The sequence below is a fragment of the Myiozetetes cayanensis genome, unplaced genomic scaffold, assembly GCF_022539395.1.
Source record: "Myiozetetes cayanensis isolate MyiCay16 unplaced genomic scaffold, myiCay2020 scf31, whole genome shotgun sequence".
In the NCBI taxonomy this organism is placed as follows: Eukaryota; Metazoa; Chordata; class Aves; order Passeriformes; family Tyrannidae; genus Myiozetetes; species Myiozetetes cayanensis.
In genome coordinates this window covers 2,048,537-2,074,004 of record NW_026087533.1, presented here as the reverse complement: position 1 = coordinate 2,074,004, position 25,468 = coordinate 2,048,537, and the positions used below count along the sequence as shown (strand labels likewise).

At 47.9% G+C, this 25,468-nt stretch overlaps 2 protein-coding genes across 3 annotated transcripts in view; one reads left to right on the top strand and one right to left on the bottom strand.

Annotated features, from left to right (window-relative positions):
- Positions 1-25,468, top strand: part of EPB41 (erythrocyte membrane protein band 4.1) — a 777,038-nt gene that overhangs the window by 700,641 nt on the left and 50,929 nt on the right. The window lies entirely within an intron of this gene.
- On the bottom strand, positions 516-16,613 carry LAPTM5 (lysosomal protein transmembrane 5). 2 transcript variants are annotated; one of them, XM_050326236.1, is made up of 8 exons: positions 16,384-16,613; positions 12,155-12,248; positions 7,356-7,432; positions 6,604-6,732; positions 6,024-6,146; positions 5,496-5,591; positions 1,724-1,816; positions 516-726 (listed from the first exon to the last, which is right to left on the bottom strand). In XM_050326236.1, the coding sequence occupies exons 1-8, from the start codon at positions 16,468-16,470 to the stop codon at positions 652-654; spliced, it is 774 nt and encodes a 257-aa protein (XP_050182193.1). In that variant the 5' UTR covers positions 16,471-16,613; the 3' UTR covers positions 516-651. The 2 variants fall into 2 exon arrangements, with proteins under 2 accessions (XP_050182193.1, XP_050182192.1); XM_050326235.1 differs by having other exon boundaries at positions 6,024-6,149; positions 16,384-16,611.

Here is a 25,468-nt window from a genome sequence, read left to right as displayed (position 1 = left end):
TTATTCTTAATTGAAAGTCATCTTCCAAGTCACATTAAAAGCAAAAAAAAAAAAACAAAACATAAAATGTAACTGCTCAGGTATAAAATGGCAGAGCAACACTGTGACCACCCCAGAGTGCTGGATCCTCATCAGGAGGAGAAAGGATGAGAGCTGGGTCATAATTCATGGGAGATCTTCGTTCTCCTGCTGCTCCCTTTGCCACAGGGTCTGGCTGGCAAAGCTTCGGGGCTGGGCTGTGGCACAGAAAAGCTTCTCACTCATTTTCCCCCCCCATCCCAACTCCCAAAATACCTCAGTTCTGTGTGAGACAGAGGAGAAAAAGCATCTTGCTGGCAGAAGGCAAGGCTGGGAGGGCTTCAGGCCACTGCCTGCACGTCACATCAGCCACACAGCACAGCCAGGCTCGGGAATCTCTGCGGGGCCTGGAGCCAAGGCTGCTAAAATGAGCAATAAATGGGAGCCAAAACTGCCAGGGTGGGACAAGGCAGCAAATCCCACCACTCTGCAGGATCACACAGCGGGCTGGGCTGGGCTGGGATCCTGGAGCTGCTCCAGAGCAAGGATGTCTCAGTGGGACTGACTGTCTGACAGGAGGGGGAAAGAGGCACCACCAGCAGCACAGGTTTTGGTTTCCCCCCAGAGCAGAGCTTAGATTGTCACATAAGGTGGTGGGGACTCCTTGGAAGGCACCTCCAAGGCTTCCTCATAGGATGGCAGCACAGCCTGGAAGAGAAGACCATCAGTTATGCTCTGGGTTTGAGCTTGGATGTGTTTCTGCCCCTGGTTCAAAGCAGGGTGAAAGAGCCACTGTAAGATATGGAGGGCAGCACTTTAGAACCACTTTGCTGCCAGTCCCACCCCCATGTCCTGAAGAAATAAATGGAGCAAAGACCCTTTGATGTGCAGAACATCAGCAAAGCAGCTGAGCTCAGGTCACTGCAGAGGGCCCAGGTCGAGGCTCATCCTATTTCCCAACTTTCAACAAGACAAACCCCCACATTTATCATTCCATATCCTCCTTCTTCGCTTCTCATCCATCTTTACAGTGTTAAAGGTCTTGGAGACCTCGTAGAAGTTCCCAACTTCCAGTGGGCACAGCCCCAAGGCTGCCAGAGCTCCAGGAGGGTTTGGACAACGCTCTGAGGGACAGGGTGGGATTGTTGGGGTGTGTGGGCAGGGCCAGGGGTTGGATGGATGATCCCTGTGGGTCCCTCCCAGCTCAGGATATTCCGTGATTCAATAATTTTCCATCATATCAGAGCAGCTGCTCATGGAGAGATCATCACTAATCCCAGGAGGGACACTGAGATTCATCACTTATCAAATCATTAAGGTGAAGGGCAATGCACCAAATCACTCAGACACCAACACTGGGAAAGGTGAAGACAAGCTCAGTTTGTTTAACTCTTGGACACAGAGCCCAAAGTTCAGCTGTAATTAAACCCACAGAGATTACAAGGGATATATTCCCATTTATCTGCTGGGCCTGAGGCCTGAGCTGCAGAGTCCCTGGAAAGATTTCATACAAAAATAATATAAATATATAATATAGGTGCTATAACATAATTGGAAAGTGATGATTAGCACCTGCCAATGCACATTTGAAGGGTTGAGCTCTCTCTAAGACCACCAGAGAAGGACAGGGAAGGGTCACCAGGGATCTCAGGAGTCTGAAATTGTGCTTTTTCGTGGTGCAAAATCTAAAGCAGTTTTTACTCACCTTTTCAACTGCTTGTGGGTCGACTTTGACCTCCTCTCTCTTGCTGGCTTTGATATAATTAAAGCAGCTCAGGACACATTTGAACATATAGGCCTGAAAAAAAAAAAAAAAGGGAAAATAGCATTTTTTCCATTGCCTTGCAGGTCAACAAGAGCATTCCCACTTTTGCCATCGAAAGCTCATTAAATATCACGTTTAAATCACATTAAATATCATGTTTAAATATCATGTTTCAAATCATATTTAAATGTCACATTTAATATCATTATCATGTTTCAAGTATGTTAAATATCATATTTCAAGTACATTAAATATATTTCAAGCAAATTAAGTATCGTGTTTCAAGCATATTAAATATCATGTTTCAAGCATATTAAATATTATATTTCAAGCAAATTAAATATCATATTTCAAATATTAAATACCATGTTTCAAGCACATTAAATATCATGTTTCAAGCATATTAAATATCATGTTTCAAGCACATTAAATATCATGTTTCAAGCATATTAAATATCATATTTCAAGCACATTAAATATCATGTTTCAAGCATGTTAAATACCATGTTTAAAGCATATTAAATATCATGTTTCAAGCATATTAAATATCATGCTTAAAACATGTTAAATGTAAAGTTTCCAGCACATTCAGGATGTTTAAAGCACATTAAATAAATGTCTGTGACCCCTGGCAGCACAGTGTCACCAGGAGGAAAGGAAAGCACATTTTAATGTTGTTTTTCAGTGCCTGGACGTCTCAAAAAGCACCTCAGGCACAACATCCACCCCTCCAGAGATCCAAGGCTTCACGGACTGACCCAAAAAGTGAGTTTATCCAACCAAACCCCGTCCTTGCAACAGTTCCACTCCTCTGACAGGACCTCCTCGCACCTCCCGGCGCAGTAAATGGAGCTTTTCTCGGAAAAATGGCCCGATTGATGGGTCGTGGCACATGAAAATAAGCAAGTCTGTGTAACACCCCCTGCTAAATCAATATTTCCCCCTCCTCTGGGCAGCAGGAGTCGTGTGCCTCTTGTTTTCCTTGGCCTGAGGCTCCACCCTGGCCTTTGCAGAGGAACACAGGGAGTTGTATGTCCCAAAAATCAGCAGAGCGTTTCCTGGGACGAAGGGGACACGGAGCCAAGACAAAGAATGAGAGCAGGGAATGAGGATCTGGCTGAAGGAATCCAGATTTTAAAGGGCCAGGGATGAGGAGGAAAATCCTTGAGTATCTTTAGGGGATGCTGCAAAAACCTCCCCGCCCCCAAAAGATTCTTCGTACAGAGAGGAGATGGGGAAGGCACTGAAGGTGTCACACAACCTGTGTCAAAACCTCCACTCAGCTGGGGAGGAAAGGCCAGGAAAATAAAATAGAATAGAATGCAATAGAATAAAATAGAATAGAATAAAATGGAATAAAATAGAATAAAATAAAATAAATAGAATAAAATGGAATAAAATAGAATGAATAGAATAGAATAAAATGGAATAGAATAAAATAAAATAAATAGAACACAATAAAATGGCATAAAATAGAATGAAGAGAATAGAATAAAATAGAATAGAATAAAATAGAATAGAATAAAATAGTACAAAATACAAAATACAAAATAAAATAAAATGAAATGAAATAAAATGAAATTAAAGCTACAAAAGAATCCATTCCTTGGGTTTGATTCTGGAGCAGTTTGCTGCAGTGCCAAGCAGTGGGTTCAATGACATCGACTCCTGCAAAGCAATTGAAGGTTTGAGCAGATACATCAGTCCAGAGCTTATCTAAAGGCAGGCAGAGACCTTGGGATCATCCCAAACCACTCCTGAGGCACTGCAGGACCCCTTTCTCCACACTGGGTTGGAGAGGGGAAACTCCTCTGGCACCTGTTGGCTCAGTGAGGGGATGGAAAGCTCATCCTGGAGGTCAGGAAGGAGCAGCTTCAGAAGCACTTCTGTCAAAGCCTGTTTTCATTTCCCAGCAGAAATGCTTTATTCCCCTTTTTTTTCCCTGCATTATCACCGTGGTGATGGAGGAGGAGGAGGAGGGAGAGGAGCAGCAGCACCTCCCAGCAGGAAATCTTCCCTGCCAAGAGGATGAGGGGAGCCTTGCAGGGCCTCCCACGAGGTCTCTGGCAGAGTCAGTGGGGCAGGTGGCCCATCTTCTCCGTGTGACAGACCCCTTTCAGCTGAGCTATGCCCCGGTGTGGGATGCAGGCAACAATTTGGGGACGGTAACTGCAAGCTGGCAGCAAAGAGCAGCACACCCAGAACCATTTTAGGGCAATAAATGCTTGGGATGGGTCGTTAAGCAAGTCCATTTATGCAAAAAGATCTCAGTCCAACGTGATTTAGAGAATACCTTGGTGTGGGCATTCAGTGGGTTGAAACCAATGGGCCCTAAATTGGCCTAATGGCCTTTTTTAGGCCTAAAATATTTCATGTTCTTCGGCACATTTCTCATCAGGTCTTTATCATAAAATGTTTCATGGTGGCCACATTTCTCATCGAGGTCTTTGGGATTGTCACTGGGTTTAAAGGATGGGCTTCCTTTGGGGGAGTTTTTGGGGGAGCTCAGCAGACCAGGAGAAGTCCAAAGGGTTGGTTTGGGGTTTTGGTTGCATTTCAAGAGCACCCAAGGGAGCAGAGGATGCCGTGGTAGGAGTTGTGAGGAGAAAAAGGGATAAATAACTGAGGAGAGAGGGAACTACTCAAAAGAGACAGTGCCATTAAAAACTGAGATAGGAAATTAAAGAACTTGGTTTGGAAACATCTTTTCTTTGAGAACTTTCCACGTTATTGGGGCTGATTTTATTACAGGGGGCAATACTTTGGGGTACTTAGAAGAGACCTGTACCTGTCCACTGTTATTTTAATTATCCTCCTCCACCCCTCCTCCTCCAAACTCCAGCACGAGGAGTCAGTGCAAGTTAAGCAGTTTTGGACCTAATCCTGTGGAAAATTCAAAGCAGCCCATTTGCCAGGTCAGTGAGATTCCTGCTGCAGACCCCACTGCTGCAGGGTTATCTCCACTGCTGTTCCATAATTCATGCAAATATTCCAAGATATGCTAAAGCCATGCCTGGAGTGCAACCACACAAGACAAGACACTCCACCCTGCCTTATCTGGCCACCTGAGAAGAGTCAGAATAGAAGAATATAAAGTGTTTTCCAACTAACAAGCAGCATTTTTCACTGTGACAGAACCTGCCCAAGTACCTGGAGAGATCTGGGTTTCTCAGTGGGCCTGAAACCCCTCAGTGAAAAATGTGCTCTCTGATCCGCTGGAGCAAGAGGAATAGAAACCATCTCACAGTCAGGAGCCTGCAGGATTCAGCAGCTGCTGCTTTTAATGAACTTCCAGGGTGTCAGTGCAGAACTCTGCTCACCCCAGTGTGGATACAGCCACTTACCCCAGTGGAAAATGCAACCCACTGCTTAATAATCTGATTTATTTTATCCCACAGCAGCAGAATGCTTTCCTAATATATTTGCCTTCAACCCTCTGATCCTTCTAGAGATGAATGGGCAGCAAGAGTTTTTGGATGTAAGAGAGGTTTTATAACTCTTATTTTGGATCTAAGAGAGATTTTGTAACTTTCTAACTCGCATCTGCAGGAGCAAAAACCCAGGGATTTGGATATTATCCCACCTCAGACCAGCTCCTGTTGGAGACACCAACAAGGCTTTCCAATGCCCTGGTAGATTTGGGAGAGAAGTAACCCCAAATTTTCCTATTCCCCAGATAAAGGAGCTTCATTTCAGCCCCCCCAGCATTTACCTTGAGGAAGAGGACGGCGATGAAGGCGATGGTGAAGGTGATCATCACTTTGGCATATTCCTCTGCTGGCAGCTTCTCCAGGGTTGGCAAAAATCCCTGTGGAAAGAGGGAGAAGGTCTCAGCCACAAACACCAGTCCCCTCTGCCAGGGTCAGGCACAGTGATGGTGTTCAAGGTCCCTGAGGAATCAGGAAAACCTCCCTTTCCCAAGGAGAAACACCTTCCAGCAGATGATTTCAATGAGAATTAAAAAGCAGGACTGTTTAACAGAGGTGAAAAGTTGCTGCATGGCAGGTCTGTCCAAATCATTTTGCATCTGCAATTTGCATCCAGAAGATCCTGACAAGGAAAACGAGGTGTGCTTTTAAGGCATAAACAAGCTGTCAGTCAAGGGACACCGTGGTGGGGGAGAACTCACGGAAAAACCTCTTTTGTGGTCGAACAGAGAGACCAGAGGAAGTGGAATCTTGAAGGAAACTTTGCAGGAGTTCAGAGCATGAAAAAAATCTCATGATTTTTCGTGACCTACCCCGCTGTCTGAAGGCTTGAGGCTGAGATAGGTGGGCACCTCCATGTAGGAGCTGCAGAGGGTGAGGATGCTCAGGCAGAAGTCCAGCAGCTGCAGAGCCAGGAGAGGGATCTTGGAGCGCCCCTGCTGCAACGGGAATTTGGTTGTGGTTACAGCATTGTGGCCCTTCTAGAGGTTCCTTCCCATTTTACACAGGGGCCTGTGCTTTATTCACGCTGTTAAATTCACTTATTCTGGCCAGGATGGGGAGCAAACCACCTTGGTGGGTTGATTTAGGCAAGCTCCACAGAAGAGGCCCCTGCCTGGAGCACTGATAGTCCCAGTTTTCCAGCAAACCCTTCCCAGAAACACCAGGAAGATTTTTAGACATGGGAAGCTAAATGCCCCAGCTGTCACTAGTTTTCCTCATGAACCCTCCAGCCTGGATTGCATCCTGCCTCCAGACTTGATGTTCTCCGAGGTCTTTTCCAACCCAAGTGATTCTGAGAAGAATTGGGGCCCAAAATAACGATCCTTTATTCCCTCCACTCTCCATCTGATCAAAAGCAGAGAAGACCCCCCAGAAGAAGCTGTCACCCACCGTGTGGCTCAGGGAGGACACAGAAAGGATCACTGGGACCTGCAGGTAGGAGCTGAACACGGTCAGGAGGCTGAGCAGGAAGTCTATGACTTGCAGGGCAAGGAAGGGGATCAGGAGACGTTCCCTCCTCTGAGGAAGAAAAGCAATTCCAGTCATTTCTATTCCAGCTGGGAGAATGAGACCTGACAGGACATGCATTAAGGTGCTCCAGGATTAAATGAATCCCTGGAATTTCTGCACCTGGTTCCACACACACTGTGAGTTTTCACTCTGGCACTGTCATTTGATCCCATCAGAGCTGAGGGACCAAGCTCTGAGGGAGAGCTTTGCTGCTTGGGTAGGGCTTAAACTTGGTATTGACACCAAATTACTTGGGTTTCCACCCCGAGGCATTGTCATTTCTCCTCCTGAAGAGAGAAGAGGGGAGTTACAGGTCCTCTTTGGGATCTGACTTGCCAAAGAGCAAGGAAACGAGGCAATCAAACATTCCCAGCCATAGCATTTCCATTCCTTAACCCACACAAAAATTAACCTTGATGGAAATGCTGCCCAGATTTGGTAAACCTGGCATTTGGCAGCCTGGAAGATGAGTCTGTGACTGCAAACAGTCCCCCTCCCACACGGTGACACAGAGATTTATCTGCTTTTCTGATCATATTTCAGTGAACACCTTCCAGCCCCCTCCTCCAAAGCCTCCCACCCGGGACAGGCCTGAGCCAGCAGCTAAATGTCACTTGTGGAGGGGATCTTACCTTCAGCACACCCAGGAGGAGGTTGAAGCTGATGACAAACAACATGATGATCAGCAGGAAACTGGTGACAACATCGGCTGAAAGCAATAAAAGTAATTACCATGTTACCAAAAGCTGCTGTGTCAATTCAATCACAGCTCTAAGGGAGAGAGAAACTGTGATGACCTGGCACAAAGAATTGGGGGTGGGGGGTGGGAATGGGTGTCATGCAGCTGGAATTAACCCTTTTTCTCCCCTTTTTAAACCCACTCTTTAATCTGTCTTTGAAGTTTCTGTCTCTTGAGCCACCAGGTCATGCAGGCTCTGAGCTCAGGCACGAGGGAGCCAAGGACTGAAATTTTAGATATTAAGGTAAAATGAAGCAGAAATAAAAAGGCAGGGTGTTTTCAGTTAATGAGTCAGAGCTTGGAAATTATTTGTGACTCAAAAACAGATAAAGTTAACAGTGAAACCTTGGGGAAGGATCTTCAAGAGCCCAAGCAGACAAGAGGCACAAATTTTAACCACCAGGAGCCAGGGAATGGCTGGAGCTGTGTCAGGGCAGGCTCAGGTGGCATCTCAGGGAAAGGTTCTTCCCCCACAGGCTGCTTGGGCACTGAACAGGCTCCCCAGGGCAGTGGGCACAGCCCCAAGGCTGCCAGAGCTGCAGGAGGCTTTGGCTGATCCTCTGGGGCACAGGGGGTGACTCTTGGGGCTGAGGGTTGGACTGGATGCTCCTTGGGGGTCCCTTCCAGCTCAGCACATTCTGGGATTCTGGGATTCCTGAGAGCTGGGCTGAGCTACATCTGGCAGCAAGGGCTGGTGACACCACCAGCAATGCTCCTCACATCTTTCATTCACTCAGTTTAATTTAAATGAGAAGATATTTTAAATTCCTTTGTCCCTCAGGAGCTGACAACACAGTTGAGTCTCCTCTGGGAATGAGATTTGCTCACAGGGAACTTTTAAGTCAGGAAAGAAGCTCCGACCAGCACGTCCTTCCCTGAGCACAGGGAGCCTCTTCCTTTCTAGTGTTTGAGGGGAAAACCCCTTGAGGAGGCTGCACCCCTCAAAAATAGCTTATCTGGAGAGGGGAGGGAGCAGCACCTACAGGAGCTGCTGCACATGGAGCAGGGAGAGACATCCCAGACCTAAGGGAGTGACCAAAAGTATCCAACAAACATTTGACCTGCATCAGGAAAAGAGAATTGTGAAAATATGATGTAAGCACAGAGCAAAAAACCAGCTTTTAGTTATAGAATGATAAAAAAAAACCAAACCCAAGTGCAGGAGCTGTTTATCACTGAATAATGAGAATTGAAACGCAGAAGAGGAAGAAATCTTAGGAAGCAGCAAAGAAACCCCTCCCAAATCCAGCAAACCCTGACTGAGAGCAGGAAGGGTGACAGGGTAAAAGGGCTTTGCCTCTGGAAGGAAATCAGAACTATCATGAGCAGCTCGACCCAAAGCTGCTTTCCCCCTGCCCCAGGGGCTGCTCCCAGCCCTGCAGCTCCCAGGGGAAGAGCTGCAGCTTCCAGGCAAACCCCTGAGGAGCAGGGGAGCAAAAACAAGGGGTACTCAGAGAATAAAGATTAACTCAGCACAGCCTAAACTCCAAGCTAAGCAGAGCTTAACAAAGCAGCCAGGAAGAGCCCAAAAGAGCCAAGCCCAGGCCTGTTAAAGCCAAGCTGCCTGGAGATTTTTCCCTGTTTTTTTCTGGGAGTTTTTTTCTCCCAGAAGCAGCGCTCAGAGTTTGCTCCAGGGAGGATTTATGTCTTCAGCACGGTGTTTCCTTGCATCCTGTGTTGCTCTGCCTCCCTCTCCGTGCTCTCATGCTCCAGCTCTCTCTCCACGAGCTCGTTAATTAATTGGGCAACTGGCCACTGGCTTCTGGGGGTTAATTGCTGGCAGAGCCCAGCTGGATTTTCCAAGCAGAACCTTGATCAAAAAACCCTCAATAAAACAACAAAAAACCCCCCACTACAATCCTACAAGCACAAAGGGATGGAAAGAAAAGAAAAACAACTTTCCAGGCCCTGTCTGCCTCCTGTTTGTCACAGAAAATGCTTCCTGCTGGCTGATCCCATCCCGTTCCAGGGGTGGGATGGAACCATGGGTTGGATCTCAGGAATCAAGGATTTGACTCCAACAACAGGATTAGTTCCTCTGTGGGGGCACATTTCAGAGGGAGGGACCCCCCTCAGGTGGTGGGAGCTGTTGGTTCTTAGCCCTGTGTGCGAATCCATGGAATCCTTGGACATTCCACGACAGGACAAATGACACCTGGAATCCTGGCAGGGTTGACAGGTGACCTTCCAGAAGCAGATCTGGAGATCTCTGGGCTTTGAGGCACTTGCAGATCCTGGAGACCACGTTCCTGGGACCAACAGTGCAATTCCTTAGTCAAAAAAACCTGGATGTTTTTATTTTCCTGCTGTATGATGTGAAAAGCAAAATCTTCCCTCGTTTATATTCCTGGGCCAAGGCTGCAGCTTGGAATTATTATTATTATTATGTTTGAGGTGTGTTTTAATCTGGCAGGAGCTCCAAACAGAGCAGCAGATGCTCAGGGCAGCCACAGAACCTCTCCCCAAATTGTTCTCCAGCTCTTCCATCTGGGTTTTGGAAGCGGGATTGGACTTTTTGTGTCGCTTCCCTGCTCCTTTCTGGAACCAGAAGGGCTGTGCTGTGTTTATTCCAGCTCTAATCAGAAAACACGATCTCCCAAGCAGAGCCCTTTGAAATGCTTGGGAAGAGAAGCCAAGTGGAAGTGCTGGGGATTTCATTAGAAAATGTTCCTTTTTTTTTCTTTTTTTTTTTGTGTGTGTAGGAGGCAGTGGAAGAAGGGGGAGGGGCAAACCTGTCATTTTGATCGTGTGGGAAGGGCAGTGTTAAAAACGGGGCCAATTTCCCTCAGAACAGTTCTATTCTTAAAGGAGACCCTCCAGATTGGCAGAAATCTTGCTTAGAAAGCACAGAATAGCCTGGAAATTACTTGCAAAAATCTGTCTCCACCACTTGTTTCTTTTTCTTTAAAGCATCTTTGATGCTTGGGGAAAAAAAAGTGAAAAATTATCAGCCCCAGATGATCTTTTTTTGGCAAAAAATAACGAAAAACAATTGTAATTTTTACAGAACTGTGTCTGTGGGAAAATATTCCGAGCTGCAAATGGCTTGCTCAGTGTCACTGTGTTAGTCAGGATTCTGTGTGTGCTCCACCAGCAGGACAAACTCTGTGTGACCATGGCCATGTCCAAGGCAGGTACCTCAAAACCAATAAATCAGTCAAAAATACAACAACAACAAACCAAACCAAACAAACAAACAAAAAAACCAACCAAGAAACAAACAAAAAACCCATCAAAAAAAAATCAAAAAATCAAAACCAAAAACACCTCCATAAAACAGTAAAACAACCAAACACTGAACAAGGAAGGAAGGGCTTAAGGTCCCACTTGGCACCCTGTGCTTCAGAAACTGAAATGAAAAACGTTATAGAAATGGAAAACTGGATTTTCCTGGTTGTCTTATACTGATCTCCCTGGAAAACAGCCAGGTTTGGAGCCTCTTTGGGCTCTTGCCACCATGGGAAGGCTCTGGAAAGGGCATTTTCCACTCTGCACTGGGTGCTGAGGGACCTCTGTGGGTCACAGAGCAAAGGAGCCTCCAAATCCCCCCAGACTGGGATATTTGGAATTAATTCTCCCTGTGAAAGGTGTGAACCCTGAAAGCAGCCCCTCCCTCAGTGTCCTGTGAGCAGCACTCACCCAAAATTCCATCTTCTGCTCCCTGTAAATGCCTTTTGTCTTGGGACTGGACAATCTTTGAGGTCCCTTCCAACCCAAACCATTCCCTGGTCTTATTTTGTGAAACAACCCCCTGAGTGCTGATGCAAAACAGCCCAGTGGTGCCTCCTAAACCCCAGCTGGGGCTTAGGAAAGTTGTGAACCCATCATAAATTCCCCAGACAGTGACTATTCCTGCTTTGGTGCTCTCCCCTCTGTCTCACTCCCACTCCAGGGACAAGGGAGTTTGGTTTTCTCTTCCTCCACTTACAGGAGTCTTGCAGCCTGGGGAAGGGCACAGTGAAAAAAGCAGGGGACAAGCAATTCCTGCTGCCAGAAGTTGTATTTTTCACTGGAAAAATGTGGGGTTTTTTTCTCCCCAGGGAGAGACAACTCAGGGTGAGGGAGCCTGGCTTCCTCCTTGGTGCTCACAGCAGAGAAAGGTTATCTCATCTTGTGGTTTTGTGCTGAGAAGGGACCCAGGAAACGAAAAAAAAAACCACCCTGAACTTGTGGTTTCCAGAGAGCCTCGTGCAGAATAAGCTGGTGAAGCAATATTTGAGGTTTGGGGAGTTGTTTTCTGTTTAATGGCACCCCACGTGAGAGAGCTGGCAGATCTCTGAGAGCTGAGTGAGATCCTTCCGAGCTCCAGACACAGGAATTCAATCAACCAGGAGGAATATCTGTGGGATACAAACCAGCCTGGCTGCAACCTGTGTTCTTAAAAAAAACAACACCAGGAGTTGGGAAAATCTGGGAATGGGGGAGGAAATGGGATTGGGAGGTGAATACCAAACGTGTTGCAGGGGGAGTGAAGGGGGGTGAGGGTGCTGATCCACTGAAACAAAGGCAACTTCTCCAACAAGCCCAAATCCAAATTTGGAAGCCTGGATTCCATGTCTGAGCTTTGGGACCTGCTGCTGGGAAGAGCAGTTTCTCATTTTCTCTGCTGAAAAAGGAAGAGGGACCAGTGCAGGGCCTTGGGCTCCCTCCAAACCCCCCTCCCCAGCTGCCCCCAGCACCCCAGGGACCCACCGATCCTGTAGTAATCCTTGGCCAGGTCTCTGCAGAAACCCTTCCCGTTGGACACCTCCAGGGAATACTCAATCAGCAGCAAAACACTCATGACCTGGGAGAACAAAAGCAAAAGGCACAATTTAGAGGCTCTGGGCCAAGCATCCCATCAGCAGATTTATTTCCAGGGCTCCTGAAACGGCCCCAGCTCCAAATGCAGGATGAGTCTCCCAGGGAGGAGAACACGGAGGGTTTAAAATGCTGGGCAAGGAAATATCGAGGCAAAAGTTCTCAGTGTATCAATTCTAATTAATTAATTATAAAAATATCTAAGTATAAAATTATTATAATATAAAATTGTAATTAATAACGGCGTTTCCTCGGCCAGCAGAAGGAGGATGGAGCAAGAGGGATGTGGAGCTCCTGGAGCAGCAGAGGCTGTGGAGGTGGAGCTGGAGCATCTCTGGGAGCAGGAAAGGCTGAGGGAGCTGGGGCTGTGCAGCCCCCAGAGCACACCCTGAGAGGGGCCCTCCCCAGGGTGTGTCAGTGCCTGCAGGGAGGGGGCAGAGGATGGCCCAGGCTCTGCTCAGGAGGCCCAGCAATGGCACAGGAGGAATGGGCAGGAACTGATGCCCAGGAAGCTCCACCTGGACATGACCCAGCACTGACCAGAGAACAGAGAGCGGGTGGTGTCTCCTCCCTGGGGACATTCCAGACCCCTCTGGACACATTCCTGTGCCAGGTGCTCTGGGATGGCCCTGCTGGAGCAGGAGGTGGGACCAGATGGGGCACTGTGGTCCCTTCCAGCCTGACCCATCCTGGGATTCTGAGTCATCTGAAGCCCACACTGGTACATTGGTATCAGCCATCAGAGATCAACACAAGCCTGGGTAGAGCTGAAACAACTTTTCCACAAGAGCCTTTTCACTTCAACAACCACTCCGAGAAGCGATGCAGGAAAGGAGGAACCGGAACTGTTGTGGTTTGGGCTCGTGTTTGCAAACTCTGGGGGGTTGGGAACAGCACAAAAGCAGCTGCTCAGGGAGCTGAGACAAACCTGAGGGGGAGGGAGAGGAGGTTTTGTCAGAGCAGTGTCTGGAGGAGGCATTTGAGACCCAGAGTTGAGGCAGGAGGGGCTCCAGTCAGGGGTGCTGGGGCTGCCACTGCAGGAAAACAAGGCAAGGAGACACAGAAAAGGAAGGTTTTGCATCACCCCAGAAAGGGGGAAGCATTCCAAAGCCACCTGGCAGGGGCTTGGAACTGGGTGATCTTTAAGGTCCCTTCCAATCCAAAGCATTCTGGGATTTCTATGATTTCTTTGGGGTTTGTGTTTGATTTTTTGTTTGGTTGGTTTTCTGTTTTTGTTGGGGTTTTTTTGTTCGTTTGGTTTTGGTTTTTGTTTGGTTTGGTTTGGTTTGTTTGTTTGTTTTTTGTTTGTTTGGTTTTGGTTTTGTTTTTTGCCCTGCAGTAAATGAACTCTGAAATTTGCTTTGAGGCTGACAGGAAAAGGAGAAAAATTTAGATCTTATTCCGTGGGGATATAAGAAAGTCAACACAAGAAGGTTTAATGTGACAGCATTTAGGGTCCCAGGGCAGCACTGAAGCTTGTCAAGGATGAAAGTGCATGGGTCTGAAGTGACTTTACACCTGGTGATCTCCCCTGGGATGTGAAGGATCTCTTCTCTGCCTACACATGGAGATCACACCTGGCTGCAGGTGCCCCAACTTGTCTGAAAGAAAGGGAGAAATTGCCTTTTTTTTCCCCAGGTTTCAGTGAAAAGGAGGCCTGAGCAAAACAGATGAACTGAGCCCTAAATATCAGCTTCATTCCTGGAAGACACTGAGTGAAAGCAGAACAACAAATCCCAAATTCCCCCACCCCAGATGGATTTATGGATTTATAACCAGAGGCTAAACTTCAAGACCAAGAACCATCTCCAAGGTCTATCAAAGAGGGAACAGCAGAGCAGAAGACACCTTGGTTTCCTTGTTGGTGTTGACATGAGCCACAAAACCAGAGCAGCTGCAGTCACAAAAGATAAGCTCATGGCAGGAAAGCCAACCTGACAGATAGAGGGGAAGAATTTCAAAGCAAAAGTTGGTTTAAACCTTCCATTTACAAGGGCTCTTGCATGGAAAGAAGGAGAGAACGATCTCCAGACTTTTCCCTGGGCAAAATATCCCTGCCCAAATATCAGGGAAAGGTTCTGCCCCCAGAGGGTGGTTGGGCACTGAACAGGCTCCCCAGGGCAGTGGGCACAGCCCCAAGGCTGCCAGAGCTCCAGGAGGGTTTGGACAATGCTCTGAGGGACAGGGTGGGATTGTTGGGGTGTCTATGCAGGACCAGGAGTTGGATTTGATGATCCCTGTGGGTTCCTTTCAGCTCAGGATATTCCCATGACACTGTGACACAGTGTAGGACTGAGGCAGAGCTGCTCATTAAATCAAGGCAGATAAATTGGGGGTACTTTGCCAGGCAGGATCTGCACAGCCTGGCACACACAACCCCCACTCTGGTGAACAATCCTGTGGGGTTAAACTGCTCTTAGAGGTTGTGTTGGGCCTTTTTTTTCCCTGAAATATGTTCAGCTTGATGGCATCACCAGGGGCCAGTGACAGGAGCAGGTGACACCCAGCACTCCAAAGGCAAACAACACGTAAATGCTGCACTTTCCGAGCTTCACCTTTCCTCATTTCACTTTAAAAGTGGTTGTTGTGGCAGTGTAGGACGAAGTGAGGAGTGTTTTTAGTTCCCACTTGGTTTCCTTTCAAAACATTTTCGCTTTTCCTTCCTGCTGCCTCCTTCTCCTCCCCCTGGTTTGAGCAGCAGGGATGCTCCAGGAGGAGGAGGAGGAGGAGGGAGCAGCACGGGGTCTGTGGAACATCTCAGGTCAGCCCAGCCTGGGGAGAGCTCAGTGACTCCCAGCTCTGCTCTGCCAGGAATCGTGTCCACAGGTGGGGATGGACCTGGGAGGGTCCCAGGGGTGTTTCTGCTGCCAAAGAGAAAAACTTGTTGACAGCTGAGACAAGCTAGGGACAAGCTCCTTTCTAAGGCTTCCTCTGGCTCTAATCAAGGAGCAGAAGGGAATGAACTGCAGGTTTTCTGCCCAAGTAGCAAATTTCCAGCCCTGATCTTGAAGCTAAATGTCAAATTCCTGCAGGTCTCTTCACGCCTGGGAGGAGCTGATGAGCAGCACAAATCCCTCTGTGAAAGTCACCTGCGAGTCACCCCCCAGCAGCCAGCGAGGCTTTGCTAATCCCACACCTCTGTCCCTCCTCATCCCCCTCCTCTGCCTTCAGGAGGCCCAGGATTTATCTCCTGTGTCCCTGAAGAGATCAGCAGTGAGGCAAATCGAATTTATAGGGGGACAGGACACGGCCACAAAGCCCAAGAGCTCGTGTTTGATGGCACTGCTCCCCCCCAGCGTGGCTGTGATCCATCCCTGGGACCCACAGCAAGGATTTACACTGATCCAGAGCACCTGAATTGAGGCAGCAAATCATCCAACTCGCTGCCTTTGATAAATCCCCTTTTTCTCTTTCCCTCTCTCTGTGCAGCTGCAGCTGCACCTTCAAAAAGGTAGAGAAGTAGGGGTGGGAAATGGTTGGTATTCTGTGTTACCTCTTCAAGAAGTTTGACAAGACAATCCTATCCAAAAAAAAAAAATAAAAAAAAATAAACCATTTTTCATGGAGTTCTGTGCAGAAAGAGATTGGACTGTTGTGTAGGAAGAGGAAAACAGGATAAGTGGGGATATAAAGGATGGCTGAGAGGATGGATGGACACGGGAGAACAACAGAGACAGAAGCACCATGAACGCTGTGCAGTGAGAGATGAGGCAGCTCTGCCTGTCACTCTTTGCTCACCCAGAGCACAGATCCCTCCTCCCTCTTGCAGCACTCCCACATTCCCATTGGCATTCCCACATTCCTGGTTCCAAAGTGCTGCCCACTCTACCCAACAGGTCCAGGTGGCCACGCTGAGCCCTGGCCAAGCTCCACAGAGGGGGAAAAGAGGAAGTACACTGAGTTTCCATGGGCTCCAAGTGGTAGAGCCAGGGAAAAAATTAGTTAAAACCCCCTCCCAGTCCAAGAAAATGCTTCCACTCCCCCTTTATCCCCATCATCTTCTCCTCTTTTGTCCATCCCTCTTGAATCACTGGGTTTTCTCTTCTGGCCACCCAGAAAATTCAGGGGCTTGTGACCTGCAATTCCACCTCCCTGTGCCCCCTCCCAGCCCCACAACTCACCATGTGGAAGATGCCCAGAGCCACTGTCGCCGTCTTGATGCTGAAGAAGCAGCATTTGGGGGGCTCAGGGGGGGCCTGGGGGGTCATTTTGGGATTCCCCCCCCCTCTCCCTGGGAGTTAACGAGGCTGAATTTGCAGCCGCTGCCCCACGGGAGGAGAGCGAAGGGAGCAGAGCAGCCCTTCCGACTTCCTTCCTGCCCTCTGAATGTGTTAAGTCATCTACAAAGTCACATGAGGGCTTTTTGACTTGTCAGTAATAAAGAAAGCAAAATTGTGTTGTTGTTTTGTGGGTTTTTTTAGCAGAACCTTTAAACCGCTCGCAGGGCCCAGGCGGGAAATAGGAGGGCAAATCACTTTTTGGGGCAGGTGGTGTCCAGCAAAGGAGGTGTCAGGGAGAGGAGGGTGAAGATTTGTGCTGTAAAAATCATCAGAAACAAAAGCAGGGGGCCAAGAATTTCACTTTCAGCTTGACCTGCTGTTTTTGCAGTCAAACGTCCAAGTTCCTCACTCTGAAGCCGCTCGTTCCCGGCCAGCAGAGCCACCAGCCCTTGGAAGTGCTCCTGGGAGCTGCTGCTGGAGCTGCCCTGGGCTCTGGGAGCAGAGGAGGCTGGAGGGTCGTTGGCTGCAGGTTTGCTCCCGGTTCCTGAGGTCATTTATGTCCCTCAGCTCCTGGAAAGGAACAGCAACAGTGGGATGTGAGCACCACGTGAGCCTGGTGAGCTCACTGGGCAGGACCTCAGGGTGTCCTCCCTGCCTGGACTCACCAAACTGTGCCCTTCACTGCAGATTTATTACCATTGTCATTAAAAAAATCCAGATCTTTTTCTTTTCTCTTTTCTTTTCTCTTTATTTCCTTTGACTTTTCTTTGCTCTTTTATTTCCTTTTCTCTTTTGTCTTTATTTCTTTTGTCTTTTCCCCTTCCCTTCCCTTCCCTTCCCTTCCCTTCCCTTCCCTTCCCTTCCCTTCCCAAACCTTCCCTTCCCAAACCTTCCCTTCCCAAACCTTCCCTTCCCAAACCTTCCCTTCCCTTCCCTTCCCTTCCCTTCCCTTCCCTTCCCAAACCTTCCCTTCCCAAACCTTCCCAAACCTTCCCAAACCTTCTTTTCCTCTTTCCCACCCCATGGGACAGAAAATTCACATTTTAGACCTCTGTGGATCAGATTATTCCAAATTTTGGGCTTCCTGGGAAAGCCTTGATGTGTCCCAGCAGAGTTTGATGCCTCCAGGAGCCAGCACAGCCCCCTCAGCCCTGCAGTGCTCAGGGAGAGAGGATTTTCTTGGGGTTTTTTTATGGAACTGAATGCACAGATTCCACCTGGATGCCAAGAAATATCTGTCCTGCAGCCTCCAAATCTGCCCTGAGAGAGGCACATCCAGCTGTGCCCCTGGAGCTGTGCTGGGAAGCTCCAGCCTGGCTCAGGGGACGTTCCCAAACGCCACCGAAATTCCACAGTGAGGTGTTTTTCAGACAAAGTCGGGATGATAAGGAACTAAACCAGCTGGATAATCCCAAATCTGAGACAGGCTGTATTTCCAGCTTAAATCAGATGCTCCATCAAAGCCTGGCCTTGCCTTTGTCCCCAGGGATTTGTGCAGCACAGCCACTCCAGGGCAGGGCAGGGCAGGGCAGGGCACTCAGGTCCTGTTGCACTTCCCAATATTTCCTTTGGAATCTCCCCAGATCTCACAGTTCATTACTGAAGTCCCAGGTTTTAAAGTCCTCTGGGATTTTCAGCCTTGCCTTTGTGGGGAACTCTTTGCCAAGAGCAGAGGAATATAAGGGAAAAGTTGCTCTTTTTTAATTATTATTATTGTTATTTTTTGCACTGTTTGGTGACTGTGCTGTGTTTTAGCCAAGCTCAGAACGAGCTGGGGAAGAAAGTGGGCTCATATTTAGGAAAACCTTGATGGCAGCAGCACAAACCCTGCCCTGGGGGGGGGGCAGGAGGCTGAAAGCAGCTTTGGGGTTCCCCTGGAGAGCAACTCTGGGTGGTTCCTGCTCTCCACCATCCCCTGGGCATGGAGAAATGCTCAAACGAAAATAAAAAGACCCCAGAGCTTTTTATTCTCCTTAATTTCTCTCATTTAGTCTCATTTTCTCAAAAGGCTGAGAACCCTCAGGAAGTTGGGTCACTTTTAAGTGAGTTCTGGGTTATTCCATCCCAGGGCTCTGTGCTCAGCTTGGAGTGTTTGATTTCGCTCCAAATCCATGGTTTCAATTCCAAAATTTCCCTGCGAACCCAGCTGAGCCCATGGAACCAAAACTTGGGAGCTGTGCTTTCCTGCTGCACAGCTTTTCATCCAGGAGCTTCTGCAGAGAGTGCCATTATCCCATTTTTTACAGCTGGAAAACTGGGAAATGTGTGCAGAAATGCCCCAATTCATGGCCACATCACTGCCCAAAGAGAGATCCTATGCCTGAGGATTCCCAGGCTGCTCAGTTTATGAGGGCAGGTTAAAAGAAAAACCCTGGAATTTATAGACACTGAAAAGACAGACTTGGCAAAAGGTGGCATCACTGAAAGCAGGTTTTTTTTACAATCCACTTTAAACTTGTCTGGCTTCTGAACAGCTCTCCAGATTTCAAGGATCCAGTTTTATGCAGAACAAATGGGAAGGATGTTTGGTCTCACTCCTTTTCCCCAGTGGGATTTTTTTTTTTTTTTTTTTGGCAGATTCTGCTCCTTTTTAAAATAGAAAATAAAATACCTTGTCCAGAGCATTGTTATGGCTCTCCTGTTACAAACAACCTCCTGTAGCTTCCTGAATTCACAGGGAAAGTCAAATCCGTGGAAGCAGCTGGGAAATGCTCCTTCCAGAGGGTTTTTCTCCATTTACAGAGGTAAAGATTTTGCCATGCAACGCCCCAGTGCTGGAGGGTTTGGGCTGCAACCCACAAATGTGATCTCCTACTTGTTCTAAAGCCTTAACTTCGTATCAATCTCCCTCGAAGTAAGACAGGAAATCTTTTCAAGGTTGTTTAAGCACTGAGGGGTTTGACTTCCTTTGCTTCAAGTGTGGTTGCTGGAGGGTTGGGGTGCATTGTTTGCTTGGTTTTGGGGTTTTTTTTGTAAGCAAGCCAGAAAAAACAGCCACATCTCCTGGAAACACTCGGTGATCTCAGCAGTGCTGATGGGGTTTGTTCCCCCTGGGAAGCTCAGGGCAGCACCACTCTGCTCTGTCGTTTTGATTTTCCCAATTTCAGGTGAGATTACAGAGTTGTAGGATGATGGAAGGGTTTGAGTGAGGAGGGACATTAAAGCTCATCTTCTTTTAACTCCTTATCACGGGCAGGGACACCTCCCACCAGCCCAGGTTGTCCAACCTGGCCTTGGACACTTCCAGGGATCCAGGGGCAGCCACAGCTTCTCTGGGCAACCTGTGCCAGGGCCTGCCCACCCTCCCAGGGAGGGATTTCTTCCCAATATCCCATCTAAATCTCCACTCTTTCAGTCTGAACCCATTTACTCCTCCTCTCCTCACTGCAGTTCCTGATGAACTGAAATTCAGGTGCCTCCAGGTGCCTGAATTGCCAACACATTCCATGAGGATCAGTTCCTATTAAATTTTCCTGGGGGTCAGACTAGGTTAGGCCTAAATCACAGAATCATCAAGGTTAGAAAAGACCTCCAAGATGATTGAGTCCAGCCCTTGAATCCCCACAACTCTGGGGTCACTTTTGAACCAAATCAGGGCACTTTAGAACCAAATTACTCTTGTCCAATAACTGGTAAAATTCTGACGTCCCTGCTGTTTGCCACCATTACGGCACGTGCTTTTCAAATTAAAAATCAGCATTTTGAGTACATTTTTCAGCACAGAGCTGCTATTCAGACACATAATCCGGCTGCCAAGATTCACTGGTGGCTCCATAGTGTGACAGAAAACTGAAGCCTCTTCCCAAGCAGGGAAAGCACAAAGGACTTGAGGGCACCTCAAGCACCCAATCCTGCACCCACCAGGGCAGGTGGAGCTGCATCCAACCCCAACAATGTGGAGCACCTTCAGACAAAGAGGGTTCTAAAAAAATAAGGTTTGCTTTTAAAAACGGATCAATTTAAGCATCTTCCACTTACAAACTGGTTGCAAATACAGGCTTGGCTTCACCTTCCCCACCTGAAATGTCTTTCCTTTAGGGGCTGCCTCCCCTCAAAGCCGTGTTGTGGGCCCAGCCTAAAGAACGTGGAGGAGGATCGAGCGTTTCCTGCCAACATGAAAAGCTGGTTCATAATCTGCCCCTGCCTCTGCGTGGCAAATGTTCTTTCCCTCTGCCGTCCCCCCCTTGTCCTTTTAGAGGCAGACAGAGGCCCCTTTGTGTGGCTGAGCTCTCCAAACCCAAACTTAGCTCCCAAAGTGTAAAAACAAATACAAAGTGTGGCCCAGGCTGGGCCTTTGGCTGCAGATGGGGCTGCTCTGCCTCAATGGCACTGCAGAGCTGGCTGACAGAGTGGCCCCTTTCAGGGCTCTGCATTCCAGCCTGCTCAGGCACCCCGAGCAGAGCGGAGGGATTGGAGCTGGAGGAGGTCAGGCTGCTCAGAGGGACACAGCCCTGGCTTTTGGTGGAGTCAGGGGCATGGATTTTATGTGCTTTGCAGCTCCTTGTCAATGACTCCTTCCTGGAAGCGTCTCATTCCACCCCCTGCCATGGGCAGGGACTCCTTCCACTGTCCCAGGTTGCTCCAACCTGGCCTTGGACACTTCCAGGGTTGGAGCAGCCACAGCTTCTCTGGGCAACCTGTGCCAGTGTAATAGAAGGGTTAACTTTGTTCATAAAATCTTATTTGTATGAGGGAGTCAGAAACTTTCTGTTGTAATTAAACAAGAGGAGTTTCACAGACAGCTTGCTAATCAAGCAAGTGTCAATACACAACTGATAAGAACTGCACCTTTTCATCTCTGACAAATACCAGACTACCACTTACCCAGGCACCGAACTCAAGCAACAAACAAATTTACATCCGAAAAGCCAATGCCAGACACCACTTAACATGTACTTAAGAACCACCAACGTGTATAAAAAGAGACACTGACTTCATTTCGGTGTGTGCTTCGGCAGGGCACTTGCCCTCCAGGCCACCCAGCGCTGTTTTACTTTATTATCGCTTGCTTAATAAATTTATCAATGTTTAATTGGAATGGAGTTGTCTAAATTCTTATACTAACCTATAACACCAGGGCCTGCCCAATATCCCATCTATCCCTGCCCTCTGGCAGTGAGGAGCCATTCCCCTCGTCCTGTCACTCCAGACCCGTGTAAATAATCTCTCTCCATCTTCCCTGGCAGCTCCCTGCCAGGTTTGGGAAGGTCACAATTTGGTTATCCTGAAGCTTCTCTTCTCCAGGCTGAACAATCCCAACCCTGTCCCCTTTCCTCCCAGCAGAGCTGCTCCAGCCCTCTGATCCCCCCTGGGAGCTTTGCTGACCTGCCTTTCCTCCTCCATCCCGCTCTCCTGAGCCCCTCAACAAAGATTTCCAACCTGAGCAAACCCTCTCTGATCCCCACAACCGAAATTTCCCAGCTGACAGCTCTTTAGAGCCGATGAGAGCGCTCAGTGAAACACCTTTGTGTCAGATATTCTTCACTTTTCTGAGCAGGAAAACTCCAACCCCCTCCCACAGCCAGGAGTTCTCCGAGGGCTCAGAAGACAAAATTATCATTTTGCTTATTCAGAGTGACAAGAGCAAATCTCTCCATTAATGTGACTTTCAGCCATCAGTTCATTATGTTTTATGCCTGTGCTGATGGGTGTTTTGCCATTTGCTGGGTGGTTTTTTTATCCCCATATTTCTGACATGCTTTATTCATTGCACCAGGATTTATATCTGCCCTCTTACCTGCTTTATTCTTTCATTATATTTTATATCAGGTTTGCTATGCTTGATGTCCACTCTGCCTCCCTCTAGATACACCTGCCTGTATTTTATCCATTACCTTGCCTGCCTTCTGCTTCACTCAGACATAAAAAATAATAATCTTGAGTATATTTAAGTGCTCACTGAGGTAAAAGAGCTCTTGTTTTCATTCAGCTGGAAGGAGGAAGATGCTGTGGTAGCTTTTATTCACACAGCTATGCAAGAGCAAGGCTGTCCTTTGGTTTTAAATAAGGCAGTTGCATCTAAATAGTCATCTAAGAAGGATAAACCAATAAATCACTGCTTCTGTTTAATTGTTATTCATAGGAATGATTAATAGAGAGATCCCTCCCATCTCCATAAAGCCTTATAAACCTTAATAAATAATGGATCCAGCTTCCCATTCGGAGACTTCATAGAATAATGGAATGGTTTGGATGGACAGGGACATTAAAGCTCATCCAGTCCCACCCCTGCCATGGGCAGGGACACCTCCCACCAGCCCAGGGTGCTCCAACCTGGCCTTGGACACTTCCAGGGATCCAGGGGCAGCCACAGCTTCTCTGGGCAACCTGTGCCAGGGATTTCTCACCCTCCCAGGGAAGGGATTTCTTCCCAAGATCCCATCTAACCCTGCCCTCTTTCAGTCTGAACCCATTTATCCCTCACCTCTCTCATTTACTCCTCCTCTCCCAGATGCAGGAGCCTGGATGAGGGACCTGGACTGGGACCTTGCTCATAAACAACTCCCTAACAGAGAGAGAGGGATCTCTTTTTACATGAGCCCCTTTTTTCCCTCTCCATCACTGAGGAAACCGTGACCCAGAGCACCCCCAGCGTGGAAAGGACTCCTGGGGTGCCCAAGGACCTTGGGAGGGATCCTAAAACCCTCCCCAGCTTTGGGAAGCTCTGCCTGGGAGGTGGCTGAGCCCGGGGGGATCCACCTGGCAGGATCCACCTGCAGCATCCACGAGTGCCCATGGATTCCTGAGGACTGGGAGAGCTGGTCCTTGTCCAGGGCAGACAGCAGGTCAGGCCAGGAGACAAACTCCACCAGAGCAATTCACAGCCAGAGCCAAACTCACCTCAGCTGAGGGCAAAGGAGAGCTCAGCCCTGGCCCCAGCCCATCCCAAACCGCAGCACATTTGCCCAATTAGTGGGTTCCTGTTGGTTCCAATTTCTGGAACTTAAGTCACCACCTAAAAATCTCATCCCTTACTGAGTTTTCCACCCCCAGGTTTGTCCATAACCTGCCCTCGTTTCTCACTCGAAGCATCTGCAGTTACCTCCCATTGATGATATTTTTGTCCCCTGATTTGCTCGGGAAACAAAAACCCAAGCAAATAATGGACTATTTAACTGAAAAAAAAAATAAATAAAAATTAAATACAAACTTCTCCACTCCAAAGATTTATTAGGAGACACCCCAAAAAAGGTGAGTGTTTCTGCACAAAGCTTGGCAGAACACCCTGTATGAATAACTGAGTGACCTCCCAAACATTTCCATGTCCATGGAGCCTGTGTGGAGGCTCCTTCTGCTCCTTCTCCCACCCTCAGGCTTTCCACCCAAACTGGTTTGCAGGAGAGAGAGAGAAACACTGAAGATGTTTTTATAACAAACCAGTCGTGGCCAAGTACAATAGCCCAGAAATGTAGGAAAACATGGATGGTTTGGACAGGGGAGTGAAGCCTCTTCAAGCTCTAAACTGAGCTCAGGAAAGCAAAGAGCTTGCAGGAGCTGATGGAGGAGTTGTAGGGAAGGAGGAAAAACGTGCCTGGAGTGGAAAGGAACCTTTCTTGTGTTAAATTGTGTAAAATTCAGATCCTGCTGATCCCTGACTGCACATCCTGCTGATCCCTGGCTGCAGATCCTGCTGATTCCTGACTGCACATCCTGCTGATCCCTGACTCCTGATCCTCGTAATTCCTGACTGCACATCCTGCTGATCCCTGGCTGCAGATCCTGCTGATTCCTGACTGCAGATCCTGCTGATCCCTGGCTGCAGATCCTACTGATTCCTGACTGCAGATCCTGCTGATCCCTGACTGCACATCCTGCTGCTCCCAGCCCTGCAGGTCTCCATGGATGCCCCACAGCAGCTCACGAACCCACCGAGACTCTCAATAAATGACATTTTTGGGGGGATTTTTCCAGCCAAACCCCATCTCAGCTCTCTGCAGCCTCACCAATCTGCCTCAGTGGGTGCTGGGCAGGTCAGGGCTGGGCTTTGGCACGTTGGGGACATATTTTGGGTGTGCCTGGATCACAGGGGTGTCCTTGAGGAATGTTGTGCTCTCCTCCGTGTCCTGCCCTGTCTCCAGCACAGCAGTGGCCTCTTGATGTCCCCATAACCCAGCTGATCCCTGAGGTGGCTCGGGTGGCTTTGGATCAGGCCAGAGGAGAGGGGGTTTATGACAGCACAGAGAAACCTTTCTAGTGGTTTTCACCCACTCCTGAAGGGAATCATCAATATTATGGGCTTGCAAGTTGTGACTGTCCCCATTACCACTGATCTGAAATTATATATATAATTATGTATCTATATTCCTGTGTGTAGATCACACAAACACCCATCTTTTCTGCAGGAATGACATCAGCCCATGCTCTCCTGATCTGAACACTGCAACTTAAGACCCTCTCATGCAGGTGCTTCACCTGCAGCTTCACAGGACACGTGTCATGGGCCCAGAAAGTTGAATTCTGAGCCAAAACTCTGAGATTCACACAAAAACTTTGCAGAGTTTGGTTGATTTTTTCCAGGTTTTTTTTTGTTTGTTTAGTTGGTTGGTTGTTGGTTTTTTTGGGGGTTTTATTTTCAAATCCTCCACCCCCATGACCTAAGAATGGGAACATTTTGTTTTGCCCCATTCCAAACGAAACGTTTCACTTCCTCAGGGTGAGAAAACATTTGACCTGGAAATAGGTTTCAGAGTTAGAGATGGTAAAAAAAACAATTAAAAAAAAACACCAAAAAAAACCAAACAAAAAACAACAAACCCGGCAGCAATCAAATCAAAATGTTTCACTTGACCAGATTTTGACGGTCTTATTTTTTTAAGACACCACATTTTTGAAGACTTTCAGGTTGAATTTCCTATTTTTTTTATTATTATTTTATTTTTTTCCCCTGAGGCCCAAATCTGCAGTTATTCACAGATGTGCTGTAATTAGCCAGAGCTTCTCTGTATCTCTTAAGGACCCAATCAATGATTACTCAAGTGAACTACAG